Below are 21,412 nucleotides of genomic sequence, written 5' to 3' on the forward strand. Positions count from 1 at the left end.
TACACGTAACCAGTATAAGAACCAGTATAATTTTTAGCAGGCTAAGTGTTATTATTTTTTTGCGGATTGCACGCTTAAAATGTTCTTATTTTGTTCTTTTACAAACTTTTCAAACATAGAGAATTATTATTGTACAGCAACATATTTACTATCTGTATTTATAGAAGGTATTACATGTCATATCTACTGCACATAAGGTACAGATGTACAGTAATATGTTGGTTTTTATAGTCTTTTTTTATATAAATAAAAACCTCATTTGACATTTTACCTCAGCCTTAATTTGTTCTTATTTTGTACTGAATTTTTTTTCAGCCTCAGTGTTCTTATAAAATGAGTTCTTATTTTAAAAAAAGTGTAATTAATATACATGTACACGCATTTATGTCGGCTGTTGAAATGGTTGGTTCCAATGACGCAACTGTTTCCGATGACGCTCCTCAATCCACCACCGCAAAAATACCACCGACAATGGCGGCTGTATGCTTGAAAACTCTACTATGCATAGTCCTATATTCAATATATTTTATCAAACATGTTTTGTCACAGGATTGGAGCAGCAGTAGCTACAAAATCATTGGTTCGAGCGTTGATGAAGGTAAGTTAAGTGTGTTATATTTGTTTTGCGCTAATAACAATAAGGACTCCGATTATTGTGATACAACCAGAAAGACATATATACAATAAAAATTTTAAAACCGCTTATTTGAATTTACAGAAAGTAGAATCGTAAATCTACGAGGGAGCTTAGACCACCACTCCCCTCCCGCAGAAAAAATTGCGCTAAAATTGGCGTACCCACTAGAAATTTGTTTAGCAAATACATTCAAAATGACCACATTTCATCTTATATTTAAAACTAAATCCCACTTACTTAACCTTGGCGTCCCAACAAGTCTCAATGTCAATACTCTTGGACACGCCACTCGTAAAAAGTTCCGTTTGCCTATAAAGTTTGAAAATTCAAATACATTATTCATGCTTACTTCCTCATAACAGAGAGTAGTCCTACAATTCAAGTTCATTTCATGTATTTTTCTCATTTGTTAAAGATAAAGAGTTATGAAAGATATAAAATGATAAATGCATGTTTGTCTTCCAATCTCGCAAATGCTATTCATTCTTTACTAGATAAACGCACGCAATTTAAATAACACCCTAACAAAATTGTAAAAACATCATTACTAATTTTAAAATTATCTCATTTTGCATTCTGATGTATAAAAAGCTTTGACCTTTATATTAGAGAATCAAGGGGTTAATAAATCACAAGCTACTTTTTTCCTCTCTTCCTTACTCGCAATTCTCTCTTCTCAATCTCACTTTTCTGCTCAGTATACAGAATCTGCTTGGACTGTGGTCATCACGGCGGGAAAATATTCTTAAAAGACAATAATAGGAAAGTTCGTTTATCCAATTCCAATTATTTTTTGTTTTGCTTGTATATGAATGATAAGTAGGCCTTCACATTTCAAAATTACGGTCAATCAATGTCATTGTAAAGCCCTGTCCAAACCATCAAATACAGTAGACTTATATGGTCGTGATGTGGTGTCATCATGACAATATTTAGGCATTGTCACATAGTTTTGTCATATAAAATTTGATAGTCTGGACAGGGCTTAAAATCAACAGGGTTTAACTGAAGGCTCATAATTCAGCTCGCACCAACCAAACTAAACCATATTCTCACAAACTTTTACCAAACTCGAACTCGAACCACGTACCACAGGTTTATAACATGGTGTCTAAGTAGAGCTAGGACAGTTCGTGACTGGATACGAGTTGTCAACTTGGTTGGGATGCGGGTTAGTAACTAGGTTTTGGTGCAAGTTGACTACCTGACTATAATTAGACTGTATGCCAACCCGGATAAGGAAGGTCCCTGGAACATTGCCTCTCGAATTCAAGAAGGAAGAAGGAAGTATATACAATATAATACAACGTACTTGTGCTTCTGGCAATTATATAGTTAAAATTAAAACAACGTAAGCACTTACTTACAACATACCGTACTTTAATACTGGTAATTATTATAGGTACACTATTGTATATTATCTTATTATTGTTAATATTAGGCCTATTATTACATTATTAAAATTATCAAATTGTATGTTATTGTTACTGACGTTGCTGTTATTGCTACTATTATTAATATATTATGTTATTATTGTATATTACATTACTAAAATGATCAATATTATTATAATTATTATTATTATTATTATTATTTATTATTATTTTATAATTATTATTGTCATTATGCTTGTTCATGTTAACATAAGAAAATGTATACATTCATCTAAAGAGGTAGAATGTGGTGTAATTTCCCCTGCTGAAACCAGTCCATCAACGATTTCCTCTCCGATGTATCCCGACAATTATCCGAGGTACTCCAAATGTGCATGGTTGATACGAGGAGATCCCGATGAGGCGATAATCTTTCAGTTTGTTGATATGGATATTGAAGTTGAGGAAGATTGTCCGTGAGTACAAATATAACAAGTAGTATAGGTCTAAATGAAGTGATATGCTCACTGATTGGGTCCAAGATTTTACTACTCGAGTGTCGAGTGCTCTGTTTTATCGATCGATACCGGTACAAAAAAGGAAATGCCGATATATGAAAATATTCAATGAATTAGTTGAACTTGAATACTTCTACCAACCATGAGCTTTCAAGTTTCAACCTTTTTTGAATTGGAAACATGTCTGGTATATAATAGTCGTAGGGGCACTAGCAGCACAGGCCTATAGCAGTAGAGGCCTAGTGCTATAAGCAGCAGTGGCGGCGGCGGCGGCGGCAGCAGCAGTAGTAGTAGTAGTCTGTTAACACATGTAGCAGTAACAGTAACAGTAGCATTGTAACAGCGGTAAACAGTAGTAGTAGTAGTAGCAGCTGAAGCAGTAGTTTCCTTTTGTTGTAACCCGTTGTACTCTTAAGAGAAGGATAATGACACTTTTAGTTCCATCTTCTAGCTTATAGGCCTAATACAATACTATTATCAATTGTATCTCGCTAGTTTTGACGCAATTCGCATCTACGACGGTCCGACTAAGGAATTCCCTCTTGTGGTGAACCATTGTGGTACTGGCAACATTCCTCCAGACTTTACATCTTCTACTCCGTATTTGTTGGTAGAATTTGAATCGGATGGCTCCGATAGCGGTAGAGGTTTCCAAGCCCGCTACACGTCTAAGAAAGTAATCACTAATACGGACGACGAAGATACAGATGAGGTTGACGAGAGTTTAGAAGGATGGACCCCTGGAATAGATAGTGACGGTAAGTGCTCTCAAATGGCAATTTTGACATTTACAAATTGCAATTTATAAACTGCAAATAAAATATTTTCTGCAAATAAAATATTTACATCTATTTAAAGTTTGTGCTCTTGCTTCTTTGCTTGAGAAAGTTTGGAAGCATCATATATGACATTACGACTAACACCCCGGTATCGCAAAAAGAAAAAAACTATCCAAAAAGTCAAAGCAGAAGTAGATTTCATTTTTTTTTAATTGTAGAAGTTTTGGGCGTCTTACCCAAAATTATAATAAAAATTGTTAATCTAAATCTTTAAGGAGGTTAACATGCAACTCTTTTTTTCTAATGTTTAATGAGAAGGTTTTATAAAATACGTTGCCCAGTGTGTATAATTCCAGATTTCAAATAGTAGATCTCTTCATGTAACAGTGAAACAACGGAGGAAAATATTTAGATAGGTTGGTTATATTATTTTATAGTCTTTTTTTTTTTAGTCTTATGATCACCATGGTTTTTTACTTCGTCAGAGCATAAATAAAAGATAATTAACATTATGTTATATTTTTTATTATGCAGGCCTATACCGCATTAATTTTTACCAAGTTTACATGTAATTTTAATACATTACATATTATCAGTATGATGTATAGATATAAAGCAAATAAGACAAACATTATTGGCATATTTTTGCTACTCCGTGATGTCTCTTCGAAACGGCCCATGCCGAAATCGACTAGGGCCGAAACGACTAAAGCCAAAACAACATGGTTACCTAAACTGCCCTCAAGAGATTTAATTCTTCCCGGGTAGAAATGTGAAGACGTTAAACTGTAGAAAAAAAAAATTATTATGATGAATTAAACTTTCAAGCTAAACGTTTATTATTCAGGTTGCAGTAAAACGATTCGCGCCATAAATGGAACGATCACATCTCCAGATTATCCAGATCGTTACCCAAATGATGCTGAGTGCACATTAATAATAACAGCACCCCCTGGCTACATGGTAACTCTTGAGTTTAAGTCAATGGATATGGAAGACTTCCACTGTAACTTTGACTATATCGAAATTAGAGACGGTGAATTTGAAGGTAGGTCTAAGTAGGCCTAAGCCATCTAAATTAGATACTATCTGTTATTATTGTTGTTGTGCTTCTGTAAAATGTGATGTCTATGACTTGATTTAGCTACTAGCCATATAGTAACGGACAACCAATCAATAACAGAGTCCAGGATATTTACATTTTCAAGGCTACGTCATGGATGTATGCAGACTTTTTCTTTAATCTTAAAAGCAAGTCGTCAGCAAAACCACTTTATTAATCATAATATAATGACTGAATTATTATCTATTATTATTATTATTATTGTTGTTATTTTGCAGATTCTGATTCTCAAGGCATTTATTGCGGTACAAGACTACCAGAAACGTTTACCAGTTCCCAAGAGTCAATTCGCATCGACTTTATATCCGATGCGGCCGATAATAGGCTCGGATTCCAAGCAGTTTTTACTTCAAGTATGATCATTAAGCCGGTTTTCCACTTATCGAATTCATTCGCGCGAATATAAGCGTCGATTCGCTTCCAGAGCTCTGATTGGTTACGCATTTTTTCCCATCGCAAAGAACTCCGATAGGAACGTAAATGCGCATGCGCATGAACCGACGCTTTCGATTCGCGCGAATAAATTCGCCAGTGGAAAACCGACTTTATGATCAGCTTTAGACCTACATTTTATCTACGGTACCGGTACCTCACCTCTAACGCTCGGTCCCCGGGTTATCAAATTTTCTTTGACAAAAGATATTGTATGTCTATAGTCATCATGTGTCTATATTGTCATGATGATCATATATTTAGGCATGTCTCAATTTTTTGTCTTTCTTTTTGGTAATCTGTGGACAGGGCTTAGAGGAATGATATATGACTAAATTTGGTTACAGTACTATCCTCTTTTAAACATGTAACGTGCCTAAATATGGTCAAGATGACACATCACATCATTACCATATATAGACATATCACGACTATAGTTACAGTTTAGTCACTGATAATTAATTTGTTAGCTATTGCGATTTAAAATCTTTCCATTTACATACCGTTATCCAAACACCCGCATTGAATAAATTCCCCCTCGAATAAACGCCCCACTTAGAGGTCACATTTGGAATAAACACCTCACTCGAATAAAAGCCCGGGGCGTTTATTTTTCCTGGAATAAACGCACCCCACCCTGAATGACTGTAAATAAAACCCACTTCACCAACATCATTCTCCGACACATTCTATATAATAATAATAATAATAATAATAATAATAATAATAAGATTTATTAAGCGCACATCTCCACTAAAGTGCTCAAGGCGCTTGTGAAAACCATGAAAAAGCTTATCCTTTTAAACTAAAGGCTACCAGAAAAACGATCATAACCCACATCACTGCTTCCGTTTACCAGCAATTTAAGGTGCAAAGACCGGCTAGTACATAACTCACAGGTGTTCTCAGTTTTGTGGGCATTTAACTAAACAAATTAAAGAAAAAAAAATCAATTCACAATAAATTAATTTCCTTGAGCAACAAAAAATAGATGTGTTTTCAGAGCACGTTTGAACAAAGCAGTCGACGAACTTGATCTTCTGTCTCTTATACACATCTAGATGTGTATAAGAGACAGTTATTATTGTCAAATAAAAATTATATACTTAAAATGAAGTGGCGACACATTTCTCATGATCTTTCAACATTGATTCTCGGCAACCATAAAGATCTAATTAATATACATGTACCATAGAAAATAAAACTCAAAAACATTGTCTTTGATGTAAATACTTCACTTTACCTACTTCAAAGCCATGAGCCGACACCCACCTCAGCCCTACCATGGTTGGGGCTGAGGTGGAAAAAATTGAAGAAATAGGCCTGCCTCTAGATATGGCCGGAATTTTAAGACAATTTTATATAGGCCTAGTAAAATACATTAAAACATCACCAGGCAAAATGAAGCGGCAACAAATTTCTCATGATCTTTTATTAGCGATTTTGGACAACCATAGATATCTAATTAGTATGTGTGATGTACCATAGAAAATAAAATTTAAAAACATTTTTCTTTCATCTAATTACTTTTCTTACCTACATCAAAGCCGCGAGTCCACATCCACCTCAGCCCCACCATGATTAGGGCTGAGGTGAATATAGTACCTCTCGATGGCCATAAAAGACACTTTTATATGGGTCACAAGTCCACACCCATCGCAGCCCCACATTGGTGAGGCTGAGGTAGGAAAATTTGGGGAAATAGTACCTCTAGATTGCCGAAAATGACACTTCGTTTTAGTAAAATTCATCATCATTGATCTATTATTCGCTGCAATGTACCATAAAAAATAAAGCTTAATTGTCTTTTTAAAATATTTACTTAACTTTACCTACTTCATGTGCCGAAAACCAATCTTATATTCCCACGCTTTTTCTAATACCGCTCCTTTTCAAATTATAATAAAGGCACGCGCATGTGGATCGTGTATTATAGTTAATTCAGATGTTTGTGGACAGACACACAGATATCTAGCTATAAAAATGAGATGCTCTGTCTGTACAGCGGTCTCGGTTTCGGTAAAACCTGGTCATTTATGCAGTTCACTTCAACAATGTTTAGGCATTTCTTCACTTAGGAATTTATATTGCTGACGAAACGCGAGGGAGTCCCCTGCCACCCACCCCACCCCCAGGATTTGCGACCATGCTGGAAACACACTGTAAAGTAAGGCTAATAAACTTGAAAATAAAATTAAACTGCTTCGTTTAATATAATATATTTATATATTAAACATTTACCGGTATTGATTGATATTTTATTGCCAGCAAATTTAATGACATCTTAAAATCACTGAAAATGATTTCTTGTGAATTAATAACTGATTGGTCAGTTGTTTAGTTTGATTAAGCTCGGTTTCCATACAGTCGCTACATTGTCGCTACAGTGTTCTCAGCGCTATCGTTACTGCGTAGCAGTCCCTGACGATTCAATTGGCCAATCAGCATCACCGAAAGCTGTTGGTGATAGCGTGTAGCGATGGTATGGAAACCACTAACGAGACCTCATATTTTTCACGGGTTCAAATAAAGCTACAAATAATATGTAGTATTGAGCCAAGCAGATTTTACTTCTTCGCCTCTTCCCCATGGAATAGTACCATAGGCCTAATAACAATATAAAAATGACAATGCAATATTTTAATGTGCTAAATTATATAACTATCTCATGCACATGTTACCATGGGCTTTTTTTTTTATAACACTAACAAATTTCAAAAAAAGTAATTTTCGAATTAATTTACATGGTACATAAACATGACACACAAAAGCAATCAGAAACAATTACAATAAACTATACCATGGGCTTTTTTTTTATAACACTAACAAATTTCAAAAAAAGTAATTTTCGAATTAATTTACATGGTACATAAACATGACACACAAAAGCAATCAGAAACAATTACAATAAACTATTCGAAATGCGATTTTTAAAAAGGCAGAGCTGCTAAAAGGAAATAGGTTCAGAAATACTGTAATATAACACCCAAGGTCTAAAATGTAAAATAAAAAAAAATAAAAAAACTGTTAACAGATGAAATTCATGTGTCAACTGGTAAGTTTTAAGTTGACTTAACATAGGCTCTGTCCAGACTATCAAATTACTATCAGTAGTCATGATATGCCTATATATGGTAATGATGCGATGTGTCATCTTGACCATATTTAGGCACGTCACATGTTTAAAAAAAAGGATAGTGCTGTAACAAATTTAGTCATATATCATAATGCATTCTTTACTCTAAAATATAATGTACATATTATTTTATAGTGTGTGGAATCTTGAACTCAAAAGAATACCTAGAAAGCATCAAAGATGAAAACACAGGGTATATTGTGAATGGTGAAACATCGATAAATGGTTCGGCACCATGGATGGTACGTCTTTTTCACAGGAAAGCAAAGAAATTCTTCTGCGGTGGAAGCATACTAAATTACGAATGGATTCTCACAGCTGCACATTGCTTAGCCGACAAAAAACACTTACGAATAAGTAGTAGAAACGATTTCGTTGTGTGGGTTGGTGATTACGATAGTTTGATCATCGGACGAGACGAAGAGAAATTCGAAGTACAAGAATATAGACTCCATCAACAGTTTTCTGCTTCAACATTTGATAACGACATTGCACTTATCAGGATTACGAGAAAAATTCGGAAATTCACCGAATACGTGAAGCCTGTTTGTCTGCCAAATAAGGCCCTTGTTAAAAAGATTTCTAAGCCAGGAAAACTTGTTCGTGCTATGGGATGGGGGAGACTGGAAGGAGCTGTAGTCAGGTTTCCGAGGTATTTGCAAGAAATCACAATACCTCTTGTAGGAACAAAGACATGTACAAATGCTACCGAATTTCCAGTAACAAAAAACATGATATGCGCAGGTTACGCCAACGGGATACAAGATACCTGTAACGGGGATAGTGGGGGTCCACTTGTCTATGAGAAAAATGGTCGTTGGCAGCAGTTGGGTATTGTTAGTTGGGGAAACAAAAACTGCGGGACCATCGGGAATTATGGTTACTACACGAAGCTTATCAAATATAAAGATTGGATCAACAGTTACGTCACTGGCGTCTATTGAAACGGAATTCTCAATTTCGTCATGCTTCTGCAAATGCACGCAATTTCATGTAGGGCATATTTTAAAGTTTATTTCCTTTCTTGATATTTCGTTCCTATTCATAATGACTGTTTCGCTAAGCCCGCTCTTTGAGTATATTTCCCACAGAATAAGTGTAAACGTACGTAAACATGTGTGTTTATGGGATGCGCAATTTCTAGTCTACTTCTGTGCTGTAATATTCTTACTTATTCTAACACATGTATGCCTCTATCATTAAGAGTATTTACAGTTATGATTCTAAAATTTAAAAAAAAAATTAACCAAAGATATCAAAGTAAAATCTTTTCACTATATCAAAGGTTAGTACCGGAGGGTGTCGTTACCAGTGCTTCTAGTTAGTTCGGACATTATGTCCTAAGCTTCCTAATTAGGTTCCTAATTAAATACAGGTTTACATTTACTAGGTTTAGTAACAATGAAGCAATACATCGTTACTTAGTAAATGTAAGCCTATATTTAATTAGGTTTAGTAACAATAAAGCAATACAAAACGAATAAAGCTGTTTATTTTATACATATTTCCTTCAGATTCCAAACCTTGTGGTTGGGAGGTTGAACTGCATGTGACCATTCTTAGCTTGCAATGCTTAGTTAGCCAGCTTTGTATTGATGGCAGGGTGTGAAATATTAGGTATTAAAATACATAAAATAATGTAATAATGTATTACATATACATAAATATTGCCGTCGTCATATTTTTCATGTACAAACAGTAGGACAACAGAAATTTTCTATGAGTTTTATGGCCTGAAAAAATACAAGTGTATTTTGTCTAAAATGTGATATGAAACCCACAATATATCAGCGCAGACATTTATTTACTTTTTGGTATATGTATTTTGTTAGTTAAAACGATAGGAATAAAGCCCCTGAATAATAAAAAAATAAATAAGAAGGATAGAAATAAAATAACCTAAACTGATACAAAATTGAATCTTATGCTAAATGCAACCCAGTTAATTGAAGTGTGAATGACCTCGTATATCCTGGTACTAGAAGATCTCACCAAGTAGTAATTGTTTTCCTTTATAAACTCCTTTTCCTCTCCAAAGAACTTAAGTACATCCTATTTCTAACATGCTTATTTTGCACAAACAAAATGCTGACAATATCATGTTATTGTATAAACATAATTTTATTAGTTTGTCATCTTTGTACAGACCACTTTGAAAAAGAAACATTTCTCTTTACCTTCAAAATTCATTTTATGAAGAAAATGTTATGCAACTTTTAAAAAAATGTTACTTTTATTTAATATTAAAAATGATTAAATGGTAATTGAGTTCGGAAGCATTAACATAGCTATCACTAGGTGAAGTACTATGTAATGTATTGTAAATTCTATATCAAAGCTGGGACGCTTTGGAGATCTAGATACATTAGTGAAATATTAATATTAATATTTGATTAAATATGGGCCCAAAATTATGGTGTCAATTTATATATACTTCAAAATATGCTCAGTGGTGTGTCTAGGAATTTTGAAATGGGGGATGATGGGAGGGGGGAAAAAGGTGAAGTAGGGGGACTTGAAAATTAAGTGAGGGCCCTACCTTGCAAAAAAAAAATTCGATGAGGTTACTTTCAACTACTTGAGAGCGAGTGGGGAAAGTGAGCCATTTTGGGGGGGGGGGGGCATGGACCCCTGCGCACTCCCTAGATACGGCACTGGATATACTATGCTAAAACCTTAAAAATGTGATTACTCATTTAAAAGAATCAAATAAATTATTAAAAGGTAGTCGAGTAGCCATATTAATCAGTAAATAAGAAATCGGTTTGTATCACATTTTTAAATAACGATATGATTATAATCATGAGCTTTTGCTGGGGCTTCATCAGGTGTAGTGCTAAATAAATTATTTCATTTTATGTGTCTATGCAAAGAATAAGAATGTTATTATTTATGTGCCTGTTACTTGGCAAGGAAAACTTTTTTATCTTGTTCTAAATATTAATTATCTTGCATGGGTTTTCAGTGCCAAGAGCTTATGTTCAAGAAATTCAAATATACAAAAGCTAGTAAGGCAGAAAACCGAATTTTACCAAATATCGTTCCAACTCAAGGGGTTCTAAATAAGTTACAAAACGATGAGAATTAGTCTTAGTGCTAGTCGAAGTTCGCTTTAAGAATACGAAATGACGTATTTTCTAAGTTTTTTAGTTCCTAACTACGACTAAAGTTTGTTTTAAGAATACCGGGGTAAGTGCCATTATCTTTGGTGTATTCAGAGTATGTATTTTGGCGCTAACCGTTTTGATCCAAATATTGCTGATATTTGACCTTTTTTCATTCAATTCAAACATCCTTGTCTTTCTTTAACTTAATGATAACAATGCAGTTCTTTGCATTTTTCAGCCGCCACCATCTACCCCACTTGTGTTCCTGGCCAACTGCTGCCACTAGGTGGCGCCCATCACTTGTGAACTGTAAATCATTAACAGAGCCCATCTATTAAAAAAAGAGAAAATTAATGTAAAAAGAAAGAAATTAAAAAAACTGCTGCGTACTCAAGTATGGGCTTACAGATAGCATTGAAAAGGCAAAGGAGGATTTTGGGGTCATAATAAGCAACAGAACGTTTAATAAAACCAAGAATCTGAAGTGATTTTGGTGGAGACAGTGGGAACGTGTGATGACCATGAAAGATCATGAAAGAAAGTTATGCCGAGGTATTTGTGAGAGGTTGGGCAAGACAGAGGATCTGAGTCAATAGTATATGTAATATAGGGAATGAAGTTTCTTTTGCAAGTAATATGAAGGACTTTGTACTTATTTGAGTTTAATTTCATCATAATTTCTTTGCACCAATGGGAGATAGAATTTAGGTCATATTGAAGTTGAAGAGATTCGTGATCACTTTTAATTGCTCTGAAAACAATATTATCGTCAGCATATCGCCTAATTTGAGATGATATTGTCATGGGAGGTCAAACACAAAAGCATTAAATAGAAGCGGCCAAGTACAGATCCCTGTGTGAGTCCAGAATAAAACAGAGCCCACGTAGAGGTCTAATGATGCAAAATAACTCGCTGGGATCTAACCATGAGAAAAGACTTAAGCTAATTAGACCATACATACTCATATCATGAAGTTTTTGTATTAGTTTACCGTGGCTCACACAATCGAACGCTTTTTCCCAATCCAGAAAAATAGCATCAATTACAGGTGGATTTACAGCATCAAGTGTTTCAGACCATTCATGATAAAGGGATACAGTTTGTGTTACATAAGATCTATGTGGGTAAAATCCATGTTGAGATGGACTAATAAAACCATTAAATTGAAAATAGAAAATCAATTCATTGTGGATATAACAAGGTGGAGCCAATTTGAATGGAATGATGCATATTTGTTCCCATTGCACTCATAAACATCAACTATTTATACAGTAACACATGTACCTACCACTGGGATATTGAAGAGAGGGGTGAGAGATCTGAATCCTGTCCCACAATGCCACAGTCTAATAAATGAGTCTCTTGAGCCTTTAATTAGTATAAAATCATGAAAAAGTATTAGGAATAAAGTGATGATTAAACATAATATCAATAACAATATCAATTAGATTAACAATAACAATTATTGATACTCCTGTTTGGCTCATTGTAATCTTTCATATTGTATAGTTGTACTGCACTGTTCATAGAGGGCCTCTTCAAGTCAGCTTTGTGCTGTAATAATTATAGAATTCTCCCTCCAATTAAAGACCACTTTTGTGACCAGGTTTTCCATGGTCTTTAGCAGCTTTGGTCTCTAATTAGAATAATAATGACAGACATTTGTCAAGTTGGGACCACAGAAAAGTGGTCTTTAATTGGAGGTGGTCTTTTTGGAGGGGTCTTTAATTAGAGGGAGACCTTGTTCTTCCTACTATACTGTACTTAATAAATAGACTAAAAGTTTTGAAACTTAAATGGCACGCTCGGTCGCTAACACTTATTATTATCAAATGACTGTAATGTACAGGTTAAGCTACATCTCCAGGCTTGCCGACTGGTGGCACTGTGTTGGTGCCATCTCCCAGGTCAGAACACACAATCCCTGATCTAGTAAACTAGTATTTAAGGCTTGAAAAGTGCACCATTTTAATAAATCAAAAAAGTTTTTTGAGAACTGCAAAAACCAAAAGCTGATTCTGAAATTAATTTTTTTTTTTGCACAACTACATTACTATACTACAACAGATGAGTTGGAAACCCAACTTCTACCTACATGTACCTGTAGCCAACAGGTCAGTATTGTGCAAGGCCGCCACTGCACTTATCCAGTTTTGTTGATGGCGGGCTCCATCAGAGTTTTCATGTGCATTCTCTACTACAGCAATAGGTTTCTTCTTCATTATACTCCAGACGGCAACTGAACTGGAATAAAAGATCACATTCAATAACAATTGTGGATCGGGCCAGAAAATGTGCACGACAAGAAATGAAGAAAAGGGGAAAAAAAAGGTAAAGACAACGTACCCATCCTCTCCTCCAGATATCATATGTTCTTCGTTGATCAGTCGAATACAATCAATGGAACCACTAAAAAATAACACTTTTTGCTATTATTATTATTCAGGTTTATTTATTAACATCAAAAATATAAATATATACATAAAATCACTCATTTGCAGCAAAAGAGCTGAATTAAGAGCAAAGTTATTAGTAAAACATTGACTTAAAAATACTTCACAATTGAGTTGATGAATAAAATATTTACACATTGAGACTTGAATTAAATTACTAAAACAATAAAAAAAATACTTAGAAATAAAATACCTTACATATTTTTTTTAAATTTAAAAATATTCAAATCACAAATATTCAATATTCACTTGCAGCTCAGTGTAAACTGCAATTATATAGGCATGATGATGTCATATCACATCCATATAGGGGAATTGATTGGACTGGATTCATTCCGTGTTAACACCAAGGATAACCCATGAAAGCATGAAGAATACGTATTTTCAGTGGAGTTTTTCTGGTGGTGATTTGGCAGCACACCAGGAGACAATCCCCTACTCTTTTCCCGAAGAGCGTACTACATTTAACGTGCACACATCCCATATGGCATTGCCATATTGACAGATGGTGCACTATTGAAACTTGCATTTCTGCCCTCCGACTGAAACACAAGCAGCGATGGGAATTGCACAGGGACCAAGTGATCTCCACAATTCAATGCAAACAAAGTGGCTACCACTCTTAAGCCGACTGAGCTATGCCACTCTCTTGACTAGGCTAAGCTGCTGGTGATGTCATACCATACCCATAGACAAATTAAAGTTATTTGTCAAATAAAATTTGCCATAGCAGGCTAGAGCTTTACCTGTGGCCTTTAAAAACTAGCTGGGATTCCTCTGGGATTTTCCATATTCTGACTGTATTATCCCGACTGCCAGCAGTAACAGCTCTGTCACGCGTCAGACTGTCTATAGCAGTTATAGAATCTTGATGACCAAACCTAAAAGTAAATAAAGAAAACAAGAATATATTTTACAGATGAAAAGCAAATAAATATAAATATAAGGAAATACCGTATTCATTCAATAAACGCCCCACTTTGAATAAATGCTGCTTTCGAATAAATTCCACCTCCTGAGTCTCATTTAGAATAAATGCCCGGGGGCATTTATTTTTCCTTGAATAAATGCACCCTAAATTACTGTAAACAAAACTAATGGAAGCAACACCATTCTCAACACATTCTATTAATATTCTACTCCAGTAGATTTACATTTTTTCAAACCTGGTTCACGTAATAACACATATTGACAGTAATTATGTTTACTTTTACAATGAAATTAAGGGCCATTTATTTGAGTATATAAATATCCATTTTATACCAAAAAAAATAAACGCCACCCTTGAATAAATGCCTCCAAATACACCTCTCTCAACAATAAATTCCCTGGGGCATTTATTATTATTATTTATTTATTATTTAATATATGCGGTAATTCTGGGTTCCTAAGTCTCTCGCAGGTTGTGCAGTCTCTCGGAAATTGAACAGGCTCCCACACTCCCTCAAGCAAACCTAACCCTTCTCCCGCATATTCATATTTGCATGTTTTGACTACTGTATTAGTGGGTTTAGTAGTTGTATTGCGTTTCGGTCTCTCAGCCTCGAAGTCTAGGGTTAGGGTTAGGGTTAGGGTTAGGGTAACCTTCTCTGGGCATTTCGGTTGTGTTCTTGGACAAGGCATTTTATATACGTTTGTCTCTATCCTCCCTGGAGTAAAAATGTGTACCCGGTAGTTCACTACCGGGGAGAGAAAAAGGCAGCGTGGAAAGGAACTGGCCACCCTACCGCACAATGCAGAGGCTTAGTACGATGGGCTAACAGCTCATCCCCCTACATTCAATAATGAAAACAGCATTGTCTTTACCTTTACCACTGTATTATCAATTATTTCCTGAAGTCATTAAATTAGTTACAACAACTTATTCCAGTGGTGGTTATTACTATATTTTCATGTTAAAAACATGTTTAATATTATTTTTAGACATCTTTAGCAATTTTATGATTAGATTGCAGATTTTATCTTGGTGGACAGATATGTAAATATCAGTACAGTGCTCTCTCTCTCTCCACCAACATGACTTGGTTATGGATAGGTTGAGAGACAAGACGCGTTTTACTACCTGCCGGTAAAATGATACTGGTGATAGAGCAACAACATAAATATTTATTCTTACAGTGTTTCGACGTAGGCCATCTCGTCCAGATTCCACACCTTGACTGATCTATCATGAGATGCACTGAATAACTGATGTGTCCCCTTTCTAAATGCCAGCCCCTAATAGGATAGAGAAATTAAACCCAAGAAAAGAAAATTAAGTACTGAAGCAAAAATATTTACAGAAGTATAAAATAGAAAATAATTATTTTTCATTACAAAATGTTAAAGATGGTAACTATTCTGACCTAATTGCAATGATGAATTATATCTATCTTAGTTTTCAATTGTGTAAATTTATAAGTCAAATGTTGTACTTTCTTTGCAAAAAAATTCCAAAATCGGCATTTTGTAAAAGAAACAGGTCTACAAAATTTGGACTGCATAATAGTGTTCATTACTTCTTACACCATGTAGCAGGACACTCCACCTTCAGAGCGCCCTCTCTATACTTAGTTTTTACATGAATTCAGGTTCTTACCGATATTGAGTCCCTATGGCCTTTGAAAGTGTGTATACGTTCCATGCTCTGAGGATTCCATATATGTATGACTTTGCTTTTACAACCAGATGCCTATCAATATAAAACAATATCACAAATAATTATTTAAACACATTAAGTAATCAATAAAATGTAAAAATGAAAAAGTGAAAATGAAACCTACAGCTTATCAATCCCATAATTACATTAAACGGCAGAATTTTCCCCCAAAGTGAAGCCTCTGGAAGAGGCTTGTAAGTAAAGCATTTAGGGTCCTCAACGATCAGTTCTGCTATTCTATGTAGAACACAATAGCTCAACAAATATATTTCTTGGTATATTACTCCCTTAAATGTATGTCAGATATAATCAATTAGTTAGAGAAGCGCTTACAAGAAGTTCTATTTCTTATTATTGGAAGTAATGGAAACTAACAACATTATATTATAATTCTAACTGCATTACTCCAAAACTAAATTTCATATCTTTTTACTGATGAAAAAATTAAGTGAGATGTAGCTCAATTATCAAAATGCTTGCCCATTTAATCCTAAGAGTCCTGGGTTCAATTCCTAACAAAATTTTTTCAGTGACTAAAGTCAGGAAAAAAACACCACTCTTTGAGCATCATAATGGAACTTACAAGAGTTTTTAGAGAATTTTTTCCATCCTGTAAGCCACAACTGTATTTAATGCTGATTATGGAAAAGATTTCCTTCAATTGGCAGTCAAATCAATCAACTTGTTATCTCATCTAGTCCTAGGCCTTTGTAGGCCTAACCTAGGGTTAATTTGAATTCACCAACAACGTAGACCAAAATTGTTTCGGCTGCCTGCATGTGTTTGGCTGGGCCTTGTAAAAATTATTTCCGCGGTGTCATAGTAAACAGGTTTGTATGTTTTTTTGCACAAAACATACAGTATACCGGTCCAACAAATAATTGGAAAAATTATGTAGAAGATAAAATGATGACTTAATAATAATAATTATGTTAGGAATAGATGAATTAAATCCCTTCAATGGAAACTATGACAAAAACATGAAAATACTGATTAAAATATATAAGGGTATGTTACCAGAAACTTGTTATCTGTTGATATAGCCAAAGCCAGTACTTGCGTTGTATGCCCAATATGTGTATCTTCTGTACCCTTTCTTCCACCAGGAATAATTTTAATTTTCTTACTAGTTTCAAAATTCCCTAAGAAAAAAATTCAATTGAGTCTAAAGTTTAAGATACAGAAAGGAAATTTTTAGTTGATACTTGTATTAAACAGAACAAAGTTGCAAAAACATTATGGTAAAATGTGAAAAAACAAAAAAAAAAAAAGATAAAATGAATCTATCATATTAATATTATTTTAATTTATATTGAAATGTATGTAGTCTGAAAATTACAGAATGTAGTTGTACTGTAACAAAAATAAATAAATAAATAAAAAAACACATATAGAAAATATATAACTTACAACAGCCTAAATCAATTATGTAATATGATTTGACAAAAATGGTAAAGTGCTACAAAAACAAAACAAAAATTCAAGTACAGTTATGACTTACACATAATAATAGCACCATCTTTAGATGCACTGTAGATAAACTTATTGTCCGAAGAGATTACGAGGCAGGTCAGTGGTAACCTGTGACCTCTCAAAACCCTTAGGTCCTCCATGGTAGGGGGAACAAGCAGTTCAGCCACTTTACGTTGCAACTTCCCTCTTTGTTCAAGCTATAATATAAGGAGACAAATTATAATATATTATATTTCTTGTATTTTTATTTCTACTCAGTGAACTTTTTAGTATAATAGTACTTTTCTCCCATAGGGCCCACAGATATATATTATATTATATATAGGTCTTGTGTTCGATGTCGAATATATGAAACGTGTAGGCTGCCGGCACCTTGACCTCTGATGATTATTGTCAACAAATTTTCACAAAAACGTGATGCAATAATGACAAAATGATTATTATTGACTATTTTCCGTGTTATTTCAGCCGCTCCAAATTTCTTTCCTATTCTTCTTTCTTCCTATGGTTCTTCCATATTTTCGTTAAATTTAATTAATTTTACTTTACAAAATACATATTTACGCATAATGTTTATGACAAAATATATCTTTTCGATACATAATTACATATTTAACTGGACTCTAGAACTAGGCCTAGGCATGTGTATACATTGTGTGTGTTTTTAACATAATTTCAATCTTTGTCAATATAAAGTCGAAAGTATGTCCTGGTCCCGACCTTTTAACACCACTATTGGATAGGCTTATCTTCATAAGACTTCATCCAATGGATACCTTGTTCGAAGCAAGACATCAAGTTGTCTTTACCTAGTACCGTTAATATATTTTATTTGTGTGGGAAAATCTTTAACCTATAAATGCTTATAGAGTGTAGCTGTTGATTGAATTCCATATTGTTGCATAACAAATAGAAGTACTGTACATTTAATATTTATAATTTAAAATATAAAATACACAGTACACAAAGTAGAAACAGGAATAGAAATAAGAATCTACATTTCAACTGTTTTTACATACATATACAGGTTTCCCTACAATTAACTCACAATTTCATCTTGTAATCTGTGAGCTACGGCATCTTCATCTATTTCATGTAATTCACTTTTGTCTCTTTCTAAAATTAAAAAATATGGTTTTTATAAAAACAGTATAAAAATTATACAAATATTTTTACTGTATATAGAGCAAGGAATATTTCACAGCATCTTAATGTTCTGTAGTTCAAAATAGTTGCTAAATTATATGCATATTTCTACACTTAAAATGGCAAAAATTTTAAACGATCTTATTTTTTATATTGCATATTTTCCAGAGGATACAAAGTGCCCATATTTCTGTGGACATTAGATAAACAATTTATCATACACAATAATGCACTTTCTTCACTCGTTGGGAAGAATTACTAATTTTCGGGTTGGCACCCTGGCAGATCAATTTCAATTTAAATCATTTATTTCATACCAATTTATATTCAAAATGCTGCTCTCACACTCACTACAATTTCAAGGAAAATTTCAAATTGAATGGATTTCTGTCACTTTCATCAAATACCAAGTTCTAAAATTGATTCATCCAATCGTTACCAAGTCCAACTTACAGTACATGACAAAATCTGAATGTTCAGTTTTGGCACTTTATGAATAAATACATTATAAATACAGTACTGAAGATTACCTTCTTGTTCAAGTTGTGATAAATAAAGTTTTGTAAGCCGGAGTCGTTTCTCTTGGGCAGTCTCTTCTTCAGCCTCAGACAACTCGATATCACTATCTTTCTTCCTTTCATTGTCACTGTAAAATTTACAAAAAAAATCAAAGTAACAATAAAGAATATTAATTTTACTTCATTTTCAACCTTAAATCCCGAGCCCCTACTACGTCTCAACGCTACAGTTGTGGGATGAGAGGCAATTAAGGATGTTAACTCAATCCTTAAAATTAACAATGTTCCCCATGATTAGATTACATTACGTTAATGCCTCTCCGCCAATAGTCTGCCGGCTTCTCCACTTGGGCTGCACTGTGCTTTTGCTGTACAAGTTGTTTCCATGCTGGTCACTCATTGGCAAGATGTTTCAGATCTTTAAAGGCCAACTCAGAATGCATTGTACGTCGCAGCCAACACGATTCATCATCGGGGACAGTCGTGAGAAATATTAAACATGTATAATATTCTACGGCAAGACTGCATTTAACTCGCACAGATCTGAAGCGCCAAAAAAATCATGTCAGGCTGCGTGGTATGTTGTCTGGGTTGGCCTTTATTTTCTTCAACTCACTGGGGTTAAGTTCTACTTGGCATTTGCTTTCTGAAGGGCTATTACAGTAGGTCATTGGATAGAGTTACTGGTGGTAAGGTAATTCTTGGCCTTCCTCTAAATATGATTAAAATTTATAATAAACATTTCAATAAAATATAATACCTGTCATCTGACTCGCTAAGTATTTCATCATTTCTTGGTCTTCTTGCCTTTTTCTTTGGTACAGCTTTCTCTGGAGTAGTTGGCTTTTTAATTAAAAGAAAACTATTAATTAGGAAGAACTACTGTATTATGTAGGTTTATTTTTCATTGAAATTTCATAATTTCAAATAAAACATCAACATTTTGAGCTATCTAGATTGATAATTTTCAGATTTATTTATGTAGATAATGCTAGCAATTTGGTTTTGTGTGTGAACAAAAGTCATAGCCCTTATCCTTATTCTATATTTTCTAATATACCTGAATGAAGTTAATTCTCTGCATCTCACAAAATTTGAACAATGCATACAGAACTTTTAATTTTTTTTTCTGTTTTTGCGGCGCTAATGCACTTTCGCAACTAACGTTTAATTCTTAATTTTTTTACCTCAATGTTCTTTTCACAGTCACAACATGTAGTAGGCCTAATTATAAAATATATTTACATGATTCTACCACTCACAAAGTACATTTTTCAACAAAAAAAGATACCTTTATATATACAGGTTAATACAGTCTTTCCGCGCTTGCTAGCACGGCGAGCTGTACATACAGTACAGTGCTGTTTTGCTGCTTTGTAATCAATTAAGAAATTGCCAGAATGTCTGAGTCAATTCTGAAATTTTGAAACAAGGCCAGTCTTATAATTTGAGGTAAAAATTAAGAATTAAAAGTTAGGTGCGAAAGTGCATTAACGCCATTTTTGCTGTCTTTTTTTACATTTTTACTCTTTACAATTTTTAACTTTCTTCTTGTTACATTTTATCTCTAGTCTTTGTACTGTTCCGATGCAAGAAATAAAATTTCCTTACTGAGGATGAATAAAGTTTTGAATCTTGAATCTTATGTAGTTACTATATGAATAAGGTCTAACACTGATATGTCTGTCTGTGTGGGTAGCAAGCCTAGACCCCTAATGTTATTATAAGTAGTATACTTCCTAGGCTAGGCCTAACTGGGCCTCCGCTGAGGTCACTCTGCTATGGCACGCAGCCTCTCCTCTACTCTCTACACACACGCTCCGACGTAACACGTTGCCTTAGCCTAGGCTAATTAGTGTATTCAAAACATGGAAAAAAACATACCTTACGCTTTTTGGTCTTAGTTTTACCCGAACCCTTAATGAAGAATGACATCTTTCAATTATGCATACAAAATGGAAGACTTTATACTACACTACACCCCAACCAAGTTTGTCAACAAATTCAGCATGCTACCACCAACATGTGTACTACGAACCTTACATGACCTAAGACTAAGTTGAATATTTTATTCTTCA

The 21,412-nt window shown here is 34.2% G+C and overlaps 3 protein-coding genes across 4 annotated transcripts; 2 read left to right on the forward strand and 1 right to left on the reverse strand.

Moving 5' to 3' along the window:
* Positions 1-384: 384 nt before the first annotated feature.
* LOC117107912 (neuropilin-2-like) lies at positions 385-7,339 on the forward strand. Its single transcript, XM_033249756.1, has 6 exons — positions 385-598; positions 2,309-2,486; positions 3,024-3,286; positions 4,155-4,355; positions 4,649-4,783; positions 7,230-7,339. Exons 1-6 carry the CDS (start codon positions 385-387, stop codon positions 7,337-7,339), a joined length of 1,101 nt encoding a protein of 366 aa, XP_033105647.1.
* LOC117107907 (vitamin K-dependent protein C-like) lies at positions 7,146-9,227 on the forward strand. The gene has a single exon (XM_033249748.1). The coding sequence runs from the start codon at positions 8,238-8,240 to the stop codon at positions 8,940-8,942; it is 705 nt and encodes a 234-aa protein (XP_033105639.1). The 5' UTR covers positions 7,146-8,237; the 3' UTR covers positions 8,943-9,227.
* An 871-nt stretch (positions 9,228-10,098) lies between these two features.
* On the reverse strand, positions 10,099-21,390 carry LOC117107906 (U3 small nucleolar RNA-interacting protein 2-like). Of its 2 annotated transcripts, none has more exons than XM_033249747.1 (13): positions 21,219-21,390; positions 20,095-20,177; positions 19,347-19,462; positions 18,719-18,786; positions 17,699-17,867; positions 17,215-17,339; positions 16,138-16,230; positions 15,676-15,776; positions 14,306-14,440; positions 13,453-13,515; positions 13,208-13,350; positions 12,395-12,474; positions 10,099-11,436 (listed from the first exon to the last, which is right to left on the reverse strand). In XM_033249747.1, exons 1-13 carry the CDS (start codon positions 21,267-21,269, stop codon positions 11,284-11,286), a joined length of 1,380 nt encoding a protein of 459 aa, XP_033105638.1. In that variant the 5' UTR covers positions 21,270-21,390; the 3' UTR covers positions 10,099-11,283. The 2 variants fall into 2 exon arrangements, with proteins under 2 accessions (XP_033105638.1, XP_033105637.1); XM_033249746.1 differs by having other exon boundaries at positions 13,202-13,350.
* Between the last annotated feature and the right edge of the window lie 22 nt (positions 21,391-21,412).

This window comes from Anneissia japonica, unplaced genomic scaffold (assembly GCF_011630105.1).
Source record: "Anneissia japonica isolate Jap-2015-1 unplaced genomic scaffold, ASM1163010v1 scaffold2139_len280258_cov182, whole genome shotgun sequence".
NCBI classification, from domain to species: domain Eukaryota; kingdom Metazoa; phylum Echinodermata; class Crinoidea; order Comatulida; family Comatulidae; genus Anneissia; species Anneissia japonica.

What these genes read in the sequence shown, in the direction of transcription:
- LOC117107907 (XM_033249748.1), top strand. Translation starts at nt 8,238, where the DNA reads ATGGTACGTCTTTTTCACAGGAAAGCAAAGAAATTCTTCTGCGGTGGA.
- LOC117107906 (XM_033249746.1), bottom strand. Translation starts at nt 21,269, where the DNA reads ATGTCATTCTTCATTAAGGGTTCGGGTAAAACTAAGACCAAAAAGCGT. An exon ending in CTAGTTTTTAAAGGCCACAG is followed by an intron (nt 13,516 to 14,305) that starts GTAAAGCTCTAG and finishes GTTATTTTTTAG; the next exon opens with TGGTTCCATTGATTGTATTC. An exon ending in CTCTCTTCAATATCCCAGTG is followed by an intron (nt 11,437 to 12,394) that starts GTAGGTACATGT and finishes TTTTTTTAATAG; the next exon opens with ATGGGCTCTGTTAATGATTT.
- LOC117107912 (XM_033249756.1), top strand. Translation starts at nt 385, where the DNA reads ATGTCGGCTGTTGAAATGGTTGGTTCCAATGACGCAACTGTTTCCGAT. An exon ending in TAGAGACGGTGAATTTGAAG is followed by an intron (nt 4,356 to 4,648) that starts GTAGGTCTAAGT and finishes GTTATTTTGCAG; the next exon opens with ATTCTGATTCTCAAGGCATT. An exon ending in CCAAGCAGTTTTTACTTCAA is followed by an intron (nt 4,784 to 7,229) that starts GTATGATCATTA and finishes GTTTCCATACAG; the next exon opens with TCGCTACATTGTCGCTACAG.